Here is a 10,824-nt window from a genome sequence, read left to right on the forward strand (position 1 = left end):
TATTCAACTTTGAAATGTTTGGATGTAATACATAAATACTTTGAACCTTTTTTGTGTTTATAATAAACGCTTATTTGTAAAACAAAAAAATAGCCTGAGACGGATCAAATGCGTCGGGCCGCTAGAGATACCCCAACGCAAAACGATTGCTACGGTCTTTGCAACCATTTCCGCATCCGCAGCTTGACGCAAACAAACGTGGACGATCAATTCTAATGTCCGTGTTTTGTATTGGGCCGCTTGAGATGCCCTCAGAGAGGTTTGGGGGCGAGAGGGAGATGGGGACGACAATGGCCAGAGAGCAGTTCCCTACGCGCCGCCGTCTAGTCCTTGCACTTACGACCGACACGACTAGTTGTGCTGCCATGGAAATATCCCATGATTCCGGCGGGCCTCGATCGCTCCAGTGGCGACCCAAACAGCCAGCATGTATCCCTGGTGAACAGGATTTTGCGAGTGCAACCCACATTCCTTTTTTTTCGAGGGTAGGCATACCAAATTTTTATAGAAGGTAGAGGTTTGAATACAAGAACATTAACACTCGCTGCGAGCAATGAGCGTAGCACCAACTCCACACCGGCTAGTCCGAGGACAGCCAAGACAAACACAAAACGAAAGAGCCTGTCATAACCTAAGCTACACAACCGCGTCTCAACCGAAGCTGAAAACCTCCGAAGAACAACTGCTCCAAAAGGGCTCTCCTTGTCGACGAACCATCAGAAGAAGATCAATGGCGGAACTTGGATGGTCCCGAGAAAGCATCGTCTTGGACTCACCAGCCATGGCGTGCATACCACACGTGAAGAACAACCTTGGACAATGGCGAGCACCGGAGGAGAGCACCAAAGGACCTCCGAGCCGTGTCTTCAAGCACGATGCTCCCAACGAAGGTACGACGTCAGGGACGCCGCCATCGTGCCGATCCACTCAGAATCGAGGCTTTCACCTGAAGACAACAACCAACCCCAAGACAGCGAGTGAGATGTCATTGTCTGAAACATTGTCTGAAACATCTTCTGCAAGCAGAGAAATCTATAATCTGCGATTCCGCATCCTGTCAAACATTATCTCTGAATTTTTCACTTCAAGGGAGAAAATAAACCTTAAGCAGAAAGTGCATCACTAACACCAACAGAAGTTCAGGTCGGATGCCCGGTACAGGGTTCAGGGCTCAGCCAGCACAGCGAAGCCAGGTGCCGGCCTCAACATGCACCTCTCATAGTCGACGGTAACATAATTTACACAGCGCAAAGACAGTACCACGCGCTAAGGAGGTCTAATTTGCAGGACGTTTACCAAGGGCAACAGCTGACGGAGGACCAACATGCTGCGGACCGATCATCAAGCCTCCTAGCTCGTCGATGAGGCTGCTTTCCGTCGCGCAAACTGGACCGGTGTCTTCAGACGGCTGGGGATGTTTGGACTTGGCGACGGATGGAGTTCCTTGCGCCGACAACAACTGGTGGCCACGTGAGAGGTGCTCCATGCCGTCCCCTGCTACCATCTCATTAGCATAGGCAATTCAAGCTGGGGTGACTCTTTGACTGGCAGGAGAAAAAAGTTTGATTAAGTGTTAGAGAATGGCAGCTCACCTGCTTCGGTTTCTGAACATTCGTACAGATCCTTCTTCAGTAGAACAGTTCCAGGGACTGAGGCCAGCCTGACCCTGCTCAGCTTCTTCTTGTCAGAGTCATCTATCGGCCTGAACCCGAATGCTGATGTCCACGTATCAACTAGATTTGGTATTGCAGATAGAAGCAGCATTTCCACCTTCAGCGCTTTCAGCATCTGTTGGAAATATCAGGTGCGCATAAGTTTGGCAGCACAAACTTTACATCAACTACTAAACAGTACACATGAAAACAAACTATGCCGTACAAATCATGCAAAACATCAGTCGCTGTAATAAATCATCGGTAGGTTACTCTTTTACTTGTTTTGCAATGTTTCATAGCTATCCCAGCAAACATTGGAAGAAACATTCAGGTGGACATTCATGTCCTTAAGACTGGACGTACACCTGGATTACACCTAACATGATACTTCAGCTACACACCTTTAAGAAACAGTCCAAGCAGATAACAGAAGCACCAGTATCAAGTTCCATACGTACCTCCTCGATGTAATCCACCAGTTGCCTGCACATCCCCTGTTGCCGATTCTCAGAACAAGTAGCTATCAGAGGCATCTCTGCTACACTTGCACCATGTAACCTGCAGAGACAGCAATATTTTAACTCCAGATGCCCGCCTCTGTCACTAAACATATCTGCTCACATAATACCTGATGGACGCCACAGAAAGAATGCTGTCATCCTTTTCCAGGACTATAGTATAGAACCCCTTGTAGTCCAAATGTACAAAGTTGGACCTGGCAAAGAAATATCAGAGTGTAAAATTGACTTGAGTTTTTTTATAAAGAGGTGTTCAAATTACATTATACTGGAGGGAACTAAAACAAGCAAAACAGACTGAACATGCAGTAAGCATGTTAAGGAGTTAATAAATATTCTCACAAAAAAAGGAGTTAACAAATTGATTCAGCTCACCTCCAGTTATACACCATAGGGGGCATTATGTCTATCCCCGTTCTCGGATCGAAAATAGGCAAGAAACATTCTTCCAAAAGACTCAAGGCAATAACTAATTTCATGTTGCACTCGGCCAGGAGAGCAATATCTGCAGCTGAGCGAACCTTTTGATCATCATTGTTACGAAGTATGGTGCAAGAAAATTCGTCACCGGTGTGATCAGGTATTCCAACAAGAGAACGCATGGCTGTATAAATCTGATGGTATCAGAACAAGATTAGCCATTTTCAGCAAATATACAGCTAGCTTAACTAATAGAGCAAGTATAATCTTTGAGTATACCTGTTGGCATCTTCTTCCACAAAACCAGGTACCAGTTCCACCTTCCTCATCACACAAAACTTTACCCGATACACAGTTTATGTGATCTGGAGGAAATGAATTGATAAACAACATGAATTGTACCCATTAAAATAAAATAAGAAACAGAATGAATGAGCAATTTAACAGAGATTTTTAACCAGTGTTAAAAAAAAATCTCCAGGCCTAAGTAGTATAGGATCCAGAACCATGGCAAGAGGTTCTGTACAATCAAGGTGGAATTACAGTTAACTTGAAACACATGAAACTCTTACTGGTTATAACGGCTAAACATTGCATGCAATTTTATTACCATATTAATGAATGACTACTCATGGAAATTAACTGCTGGCACAAAATAAAGGTTAAATAAGTATAAACTCATAAATTGTGCTTGTGTCCGTGTTCGATCAGTTCTGATAAATGCATGAAAAATAAGCTTGTACAAAATGAAGTCCTCAACCAACCAGGGACTAGCACCTCGTGGTATTTTTTCTAAGAGAACGACTGAGACACATTAGTCACTGCAAAATAACTTTTGTCTCACGGGATGGAGCGCCTCTCGGTTCTCCACCATGTCACTAAGCTTTTACAAGAATGTATGGATAATAAAACAAACTTACATGAGTCATAATAATATGTATGGGATGCAAACAATATTTTTTCAAATAACATAAATATGATAATGAACAATAAAGATGAGAAGCGAGACATTACATCGACATTCACACTGTGAGCATTCTAAAGCATGTAGGATAGTTTTTGGATCCTTTGAATTGACCACTTCCCCGCAAACATTGCACAGGCAGCTAGAACAGTACCAGCTGTCATCTGGAATTTCCTGAGAAGATTACAACCCAAGGCAAGAATCAGTAATATTAATTAAAACATTGTGTCTTACTGTGTTCAAGGTGAAAAAAATCGATAATAACTAGGTACTACTTGTTATGGAAAATACAATCGATAGTTATATATTGTGATGTGTGTTGAAGACTGGTATATAAGTTTCTCAAAAAAGAATGGTACATAAGTAACCAAAATGTTGTTATGGCATAATTAACCTAAATGTTGTTATATCATTGTCATGGTGATGATGATTTCCAGAACAGGTAATATTAAAAATGGAAGTATGATATTAATAATGTGGTTGAACCAATAGGTGGAGCCATGATAAAAGACATGTAGCAGTGAGTATTGCTATGAAGTTGATGCGGCTGTAGCATGGCAGTAAGAACAATCATGGGGACAAGAATAGCAGTGATAGATTTTGCTAAAATTTCAGCAATGACACAAAATTTTCTGAAAACGCCCTATTTCAGTTGCATTGAGGGATCAAAGGACGACAAATTTTCCTTCAGACTCATCATACAATGATTTGGTTAGTTTCTCAGACTATCTAGGTAACTATATTTTGGATACTGAACAAAAGGGGGACATTAGGAAAACAAACCTGACAAGGCAAGCAGGCCTGATGGTAACTAGCAGGACAGTTGTCACAGCATATTAGCTCACCGACATCACCACATAATGCACAAGTGTCATCATTTTCATCTGCTTGTAGTGACATAATATCCATTGCACGTTCTTTCCTCGCCTTATACTCAATAGACCATGCTTGAAGCTGACATAGGCTGTAGGATTTATCATAACCCAAGAAAAGATTCAGAGAGGGGGTTTTTTGTCTGAGACCTGCATGGCACCTAAAGTTGGACATGGTAAATGTGGTGTCACAACACCGGCACCGAATGCCATGCTTGGTTATGTTCCCACCTTTCAGCACGTGTTTGTCTCCTGGCCTTTTATATTGAAGAACATTCTCTGTACCAACAATGCCCATCTCAAGTAACTTGCTCAACACCGTTCTTGCTCCTTCAGGAAACCTCTTCTGGTCACATTTTTCTTCATTCTCCCAGCGAGATCTGGGAAGACATTTGAAGCCAGCTCTATTTATGAGCATTCGATTAAAAGAGTTCCTGTAACGGGCAGTCAGCCTATATATTACAGCTGACATCAAAAGATCATCCTCGTCAAACCTGGATTTACGAGTCCATGGTTTCTTCCCAAACTTGACATCATTTTTGAGCGGTTGTTCTGACATGAGTTGTTTTGGGGGTTCACTACTATCTTCAGCTTGTTCTTTGTGGACTTTCATTTTGTGCACTAGATTCAGACGGGCCTGCTCACTGATTGATGCACTTATCTGCAGTTCCTCACTATAAGCTAAACAACCAGTGGGATTTTCAGCTCTACTACCCATGCATTGACCAATTATGCAGTCACTTATATGACCGTCGTTTACTTTCTGTTTCTTCCTGCTAACTTTGTCTTGGATATCTGCAACCTTCTGGGATCTTTTTTGATTCGAACACACATGCTCGATGTCCATGTCTTCACCAATTGCACAATGACTTGCATGAAAACCATGTACATTTGGTTTCTTCCTACTGGCACCATCTTTGGTATGTGCAACCTTCTCAGACCTTTTTTGCCCCTTCTTACTTGGATCAAACTCTGATATTTGCATTTGTCCCAATGTCGGTGCCTGATTTTCCATGCTCAGTTCACCACAATGGCCAGACACGTTTAAGTTTGGTTCCGAAGAAGGGCCACAGAACAACTGCCTAGGAGGTTCTACGTTTATTACTTCCCAACCAATTGGAGAACCCTCACTATCAAGATATAAGAATCCCTGAATCAAGCTCGCTTCGTAAGCCGATGACTGGTCGTCCAGCTGCATGTTAGCCCCCATGTTGTCATGAGGTAAATTAAGGCAACTCCACATCTCCTGGCTGTAGGTACTGCTGTTCATGAATGAGAGTCTCCCGTCTTGCGGGGACACAAACAGTACTTGTGGTTCGGCAATCATCAATTCGCTACCAGTGGCTTCAGATGACAACTGTCCTGTTTTTGACATCTCTTCCAGGCTAACCTCTTTTGCTTCATAGTTTGTATCCTTTTCTGCTAGTAGTGACAATGAACCAGCAGAAGGTTCATTCCCCACACGTTCATTTCCCACTTGGAGTTCAGGGACAACAGCAACATCATGCTCATTGTTGAAGTCATCTCTGATAGCTTCGAAGCATGAATCCTTTTCTTCTGGTAGTGATAATGTACCAGACGAAGGTCCATTCATTACATTCTCATTTCCCACTTGGTACTCAGAGACAAGTGCAGCACTATGATGTTCATTGTTGACATCATCTGTTCTCCCAAGGATCATCTTGTCAACTTCATGAGTAAACAGAAAGTCTGGTCTTATGAGCCACTCGTCAGAAGGACCATCTGCAGAATTGCCTGCATCCACAGTTTCCATCACTTGACAGAAATGAGAACTTGGACCATCAGTTTGCACATTTTCAACCAGGTGAGCTGAAGAATAATTACGCGGGACATATAGCGGATCAGACTCATCTTGAACATTCCGAGCCATTTTTGAGTATGAAATCTCCTTTTCTGCACTAAAATAAGTAGGCCTTGAACTGACATGATCAGCTGCATCTTGGAGACCTTTCACTGTATGATGAGCAGTACTTCCGTTGCTTCTTTCATTTATTTTTTCGATGGTCAGTGACCTTTGATCCACTTCATATCGAATATGCTTACTTGATCCAGACATAGAAGAGTGTCCATTGTGCAGGTTTTCCTCATTGTGAGGCTGGCCATCAGATAGAAGAAGCGGCAGAAGATTTTTCCGTGACCTGGGATGCGCCTTGTTATAGCTGCTTGGATAGTTCAGCCCAAGTGGCTTGTTAGCATTCCTACGAAACAGCCGCTTACTCTCACTATGGCTGAGGAATGTAACTGTGCTGTTCACAGCTTTCAGTGCAACTCCGTTTCTCAGAGCTGCGACCTTCTTATCAATGCAAACTACTGCCATGAAAGGATCAAGAAGCTGCCACTGGTGGAGGAAGGATAGAGATTGCTTCGGAAGCCGGACCTCATGCTCTAAGCATAAGAGTGTGTTCTTCAAATCATACAAAAAGTCATACATGTTCATCCATTCCTTTCCATAGTCATTTCCATCAAATCTGGACGACTGAATAAGCAACCACTGACCAAAGCATTTCCAAGCCTTGGGAAGGGAAACTAGGCGCATTATTTTGTCGGGAGACTCGTACATGAGATCGACCTTACTCTTGTCCCCCCTTTCCTTTCCCTCGATCTTCCACCCGGCATCCATCATCAGAAGATGAGCATGCAGCCGGAGATGATTCCAGAGTTTTCCAAGGCCACTGCCGCCACGGCCACCCCGTCGCTGTGAGACCATACTGGCAATGTCAATCCTTTGCCAATCCAGAACACTGCAAAGTTGTGCTCTCCGACTCCTGCGAATCACGGCCCTTCGAACGTACACCCGATCAACAGGAGGTGGCGTCGACTGTACCATGGGTTCAGAAGGCATTGTGTTCTGCATCTGTTGAATTGCACTATGATAGAAGACATGGTAGCTTGATAGGTTGCCATGAGTAAACGACTCGACTATACGGCAGCGGACCACCTTGCGGTTGGAGGCAGAACCGGATGGTGTGCTAGCTGGCAGAGAACTGGTTCCGTCACTTGTTCCGCCGAAAATGTCCTCAAATATTTGCCTTTCCTCCTCAGAACCATCAAATCTGTCTTCTTTCAGGTCATCAACTTTCTCCCCAAACAGCATTGTCTTGATATCCTCCTCATTCATGCCTATGCCCAACAGGAAGTCCATCCCCTCCATCCTGATCAGTGAGCAGTGCGAACTGAACCAATCACACTGCAACGGAGGCATAAACAGAATTAGAGCACACATATTTGCAACATTGCTTCACATTTAACAAGGCAGACTGAAACCATGCAACTAAAAGGATTGAAGCAAGTTGGTTCAGATCATAGGATACCAAACTACGGATCCAAACATGCGCTGATCCACTGTCACTGTGTTCACAATCACAACAATGGGATGTCAGCATGGGGCTGCCATCGGGAATAAAAGTTCAGTCAATGCAGAAAATAAAGCACCAAAATAGCAAAAAGCTACCACTCCCAAAAATAGAAACCCGTATGTACCAGCTGAGCCAGCCTCATCCCTCAAAAAAAAAAACTGAGCCAGCCTCAAACAGTTTAACAGAAAAACAAAAGAAGAAAAGGCACCAAGAACTAAGTGAAATCCAGGACATGATAATGGTAGCATATCCAATCGTGTCCTTCCAAGAATACAGAAAAGGTTGCGCTAATATATTTTCCATGAAAAATAATTATACTGAACTGAAACCACGCCCCTGAATCGCAGACCCTGAAATGATCCTACCGAACCTGAATGCCGACCCCGACGCCAACGAACCAAAGCCAAGCCAAACCTCGGTGAGCCTGCGGCCTCACTGCAGCGGCAGGGGAAAAGGAATCCGTGGGCTACGACCTGCTCCGCCGTGGCCTTGACAATGCGGCTTATGGCCAGGCCTGGTTGCGGCGGCGCCGCCGTTGGTTCGGGGTCGGTGTAGGGCAAAAACAACTCGGGATTTCCCCAATCGGAGAAACGGATGCACACGAAAGAGAAAAAATCGCGCTGCTACATACCAATGGGGCGGAGCAGCGAGCACATCAATGGCGATGCTCCGATCCGTGTGTACCGGTGGGCAAGAAGAAAGAGCACCGCTTTATCCCCTCTCCCCCAATGTCTATCCCCTCCGCATTGGAGACGTCGCCTCCTTCCTCTCTCTTCTCTATCCACCACCAGGCTCTGTCTGTCTGCCTCACTGAGCGCACCGCACCGAACAGTAATGGCACTAGAGAGCTTTGCCCCGGGGCGCGCGCGCGGAATCTCTCTCTACCTCGCAGTCGCAGGAGGCTGCAGCCTGCAGGACTGGGGCAGCGGAATGCGTGTGTTTCCCGTTGCGAGGGCCGAGGGGTCTACCCGCCATCCCGCTCTCTCTGGATCGTCGGGACCGGGCAGTCACGACACTCTACTCTACTGTGTGTATAATGCATGGGGATATTTTACGATTTGTCTCCGAGAGCATCTCCACTCCCAAAAACGAAAGGGAAATTTGCAGCAGGATACCGGTTATTTTTTGCATTTGCCTCAAACACACCGTTCGAGTCTTTGCTAGGTATTATTATATTTTTGTGATATATTTGTCAGAACACACCACCTACTAAAAACGGAAAGTTTTGCACTTTTATGTGGGATGATTTGTTTTGAAGATAAAGGGCAAAACTTTGCGTTTTCAGCCAGGTGGTGTGTTCTGGCAAATGTGTCACGAAATTGTAATGGTATCTGGCAAAGACACAATCGAGCGGTGTATTTCAGCAAATGCCAGAAAATAACTGTGTTCTGTAGCAAATTTTCCTAAATCGAAAATAGAGGCACCTGCGCTAAAATACTCGGTCAGCCGAACGCTCCAAAATTATTTTCGCGTCATCGCGGCACGTAGTTTCATCCGACGACAGGGTCAGTTTCTCCCAAAAATATTAAATTTCCCGGCGCCATATCATCCCGTTCTCCTTTTCCCTCGGCTCCAATTCCCGCCATTTCCCCCACGCAAGCCATCGTCTTGCTCCACCGTCCATCCATGAACACGAGGCAGTACGTCGCTCCACGCACGTCGGCGCCGGACGCTCTCGCTGCCAAGCCTGCTCCTGCGAAGAAGAGGGCGGCGCAGACATCCAGCGCCAAGGAGCGGCCAGAGGGAATGACCAACGTCGAGTGGGCGTTCGACATCCAATGGCGCTCGGTGGAGAACGCTAGCTGCCGCTCGAGGGAGGCGAAGCGGAAGACGAAGAGGGTTGCAACCGCGGCGGCGAAGCAGACGGCATTGATGGAGCGGGCCGCTGCCATGGTGGCGCCCCATACATATGTGCATCCCTTTGTCCCCGGTGCGTGGAGCGGCAGCCAGGGCAGCGTCTCCTCGCCGTCACCGTCCACCGCATCGTCGTCGCCATTGTTCCATGACGCCCAAGGTAACCCACCCCACATGTCCCGCTGCTCGGCGAGCTGCCACGATTTTGACCCGCTCAGTGGGTTCAAACCCAACACTTTCGCCGCCCCAAACACCTTCGCCGCCCCAAACACTTTCACCGCCGGCGACCTGCACATCCTGGCCGGATCGCCTGAGCTCCGGCGCACTCTCTACAGTGGAGGCGGGCCTCCTCCTCACCCCGGTACCAGCAGTTCGCCATGAGCAGCATCGCGCAAGCGCCATTCAGCGCGGGGCGACACCATCTTGGAGGACATGATCATCGATGGCACCAACGGGCAGTCGTCCTTCACGCAGCAGGAAGCCGAGGCGTACGCCGAAGATGAGGAAGAAGGCGACGATGTTGGGCGGGAGAACGACGTGTACACCTGCGTTGAGGTCCCCGAAGAGATCGCGCCGGCCTTCGCTGATCCAAAAGGCAAGAAAATGAAGGTCGCCACCGCGTCGGGCGCCACCGCAGCGGGCGCGGGCCCGAAGAAGAAGGCCTGCGGGCGCGGGCCAAAGTGGAGCTCGAAGGACGAGTGTCTCGCTGAGGCATGGAAGACGGTGAGCATGGACCCCTTCACCGGCGCCAATCAGAATGCGGAGTCCTATTGGAAGAGGGTGAAGGCGTCGTTCGACGAGCGTCGGCTCTTGGATCCCTACGTCAAGGCGCTGACCACCGATCGCAACGTCTCTGCCATGTCTCACCATTGGCACATGATCTAGCACGCCTGCAAAAAGTGTCACGACGTTGTGGAGGAGGTTCGCCGCGTCCACGATAGGGGCACCAACTTCGACGATCAGGTAGGATTTGTCAGGTGTTTTGCATATGCACGCCATGATCACCTCCTACCGCGAGGACAACAACGACGTCGAGTTCAAGTTCGTGCATTTCTTCACCCGGATTGAGAAGTGTGACAAGTGGACGAAGGTTCGGACTGCCCTCACCAAGGCCAACGCGCTGTTCGACCCGAACGCCACGACTACACCGGTTGTTGTTGGCCG

The 10,824-nt window shown here is 47.0% G+C and overlaps 1 protein-coding gene across 3 annotated transcripts; it reads right to left on the bottom strand.

Moving 5' to 3' along the window:
• Positions 1-483: 483 nt before the first annotated feature.
• On the bottom strand, positions 484-8,760 carry LOC127334883 (uncharacterized). 3 transcript variants are annotated; one of them, XM_051361426.2, is made up of 10 exons: positions 8,438-8,760; positions 4,341-7,637; positions 3,608-3,731; positions 2,873-2,958; positions 2,549-2,787; positions 2,284-2,370; positions 2,114-2,213; positions 1,593-1,788; positions 1,297-1,497; positions 484-946 (listed from the first exon to the last, which is right to left on the bottom strand). In XM_051361426.2, the coding sequence occupies exons 2-10, from the start codon at positions 7,599-7,601 to the stop codon at positions 867-869; spliced, it is 4,374 nt and encodes a 1,457-aa protein (XP_051217386.1). In that variant the 5' UTR covers positions 7,602-7,637; positions 8,438-8,760; the 3' UTR covers positions 484-866. The 3 variants fall into 3 exon arrangements, with proteins under 3 accessions (XP_051217386.1, XP_051217387.1, XP_051217388.1); XM_051361427.2 differs by lacking the exon at positions 8,438-8,760 and adding an exon at positions 8,177-8,201; XM_051361428.2 differs by having other exon boundaries at positions 486-946; positions 1,297-1,494; positions 8,438-8,758.
• Positions 8,761-10,824: the final 2,064 nt, after the last annotated feature.

The sequence above is a fragment of the Lolium perenne genome, chromosome 2 (genome assembly GCF_019359855.2).
Source record: "Lolium perenne isolate Kyuss_39 chromosome 2, Kyuss_2.0, whole genome shotgun sequence".
Taxonomy (NCBI): Eukaryota; Viridiplantae; Streptophyta; class Magnoliopsida; order Poales; family Poaceae; genus Lolium; species Lolium perenne.